We start from the raw sequence: 1,515 nt of genomic DNA, 5'->3' as shown, positions 1-1,515 counted from the left end.
CAAGCAGGTCAGAGTGGTCCTGCTTGGCGTACTCGTGCGACGGCGAGAGCAGCGAGAGCAGCAGCCGCCACACCCTGCCCAGCACGGCCCAGCAACCGGTGGCGGCCGGCGGCGCCTCTGCAGCAGCGGTGGCGGCAGCCGCCGCCGGCGTCGGGAGCGGCACGTCCGCGTCGGGCAGCGGCGACAGTGGCGCCTCCTCCGCCTCCGAAGCCGCCACCGCTCTGCTCGCGTCGTCCTCCGCGCCTCCGCGCAGGCGCAGCAGGAGCGCCGGCCGCAGCGTGCCCCTGCTCGACGCGTGCGGCGGTGGCTTCAATGCCACGCGCTGAAGGCGGACGCCACCAGCAGCGGCGAGCGCTACTAGCTGCCAGGCGAGCTGCATGGTGGCGCTCGCAAAATTGCGCAAAAAGAATTTTCTGAGCCCAACACCGCGAGCGGCGTCGATCGTGCGCCCCAAGCTAACCAACCCTGGCCCTCGCCCCAACCCTTTCCCTATCCCCAACCCTAAGCCCAATCGTAGCCCGGCCGCTCGCCCCAACCCCTGTCTGGTATAGCCCCAGCCGACTCGCGTGAACTCTCGAGGGATCTCGAGTTGCGGAGCAATAGCATAGCATACGAACTCTGTTCCGCTGGGAGTGGCTGCGGCTATGTGGACAGCCCCAACCCTGGCCCTCCATACGTGCGTGAGTTGCACACTGGCGTCTTCAACCAGTTGCACGCTGGCGTCTGCAAGCCACTTGCTCACGCCGCGGAGGCCAGTCAGTGCTGTTTTTTTGATTGAGGGAATGGTGAGGGGAGCGGGCAGCGGGCGCCGATGCTGGTGGGCACTGGCCCTGCGTGATGGGAGACGGCATCGTTGATGAGACTTCAAACACGCACCGCGCGGTGCGTGTAGGTAACGACGAATCGAACTGTGAAAAAAATCAGATCGGGCTGTGAATGTGGCCGTGAAGGTGCCCTGCCTCTCTTCCGCGACCCGAATGCTCGATGACGAGACGGCGTTGTCCTCCTTCGTCGATGAATTCCTCGCCCCCGAGCCTGGACCAGCGGCGTTGGTGGCTCAGCGCGAGCGTCTCCCTCACTTGGTCCACCCGACTCTGATGCTGCCATGGAAACCGTCTGCCACGGCGCAGCCATCGCTCGAGCTGTCGCAGGACTGCCGCGCCGCTGCAGCCGTGCAGGCTCTCACACGCAGCGCTTGCGCCATGTCGCACCCGAGCGTACTCGGCCTCTTCCGCGTGGAGCAGAACGACGAGACGGTGCAAGTGGTCGAGGCGGCCCTGCTCCAGCCTCGCTGGGTGCCGCGGCAAAAATCAGTGAAAAGCGACGGCCGCTATGACAGCGGTGGTGGTGGTGACAGCGGTGGCGGCGGCGGCGGCGGCGGCGGCGGCGGCGGCGGCGGCGGCGGCGGCGGCGGCGGCGGCTTCCTGCCGCTCGAAACAGGGACGAGCCTTTACCTTCCGTGCACGTACACGCTGCTGTCGCGGCTTCTGCCGCGCCGCCACACGCTCGTCTCGG

General features: G+C 67.4%; 1 protein-coding gene across 1 annotated transcript; it reads left to right on the top strand.

Moving 5' to 3' along the window:
* Positions 1-977: 977 nt before the first annotated feature.
* EMIHUDRAFT_253743 (hypothetical protein) lies at positions 978-1,313 on the top strand (the record flags this gene model as incomplete). Its single annotated transcript, XM_005782678.1, has 1 exon — positions 978-1,313. A coding segment is annotated over one exon (336 nt), but the record flags the coding sequence as incomplete, so codon positions are not given.
* Positions 1,314-1,515: the final 202 nt, after the last annotated feature.

This window comes from Emiliania huxleyi (genome assembly GCF_000372725.1).
Source record: "Emiliania huxleyi CCMP1516 chromosome Unknown EMIHUscaffold_1874, whole genome shotgun sequence".
Lineage (NCBI taxonomy): Eukaryota > Haptophyta > Isochrysidales > Noelaerhabdaceae > Emiliania > Emiliania huxleyi.
Note: the sequence above shows the minus strand (reverse complement) of the source record. Positions and strands in the feature narration are given on the sequence as shown.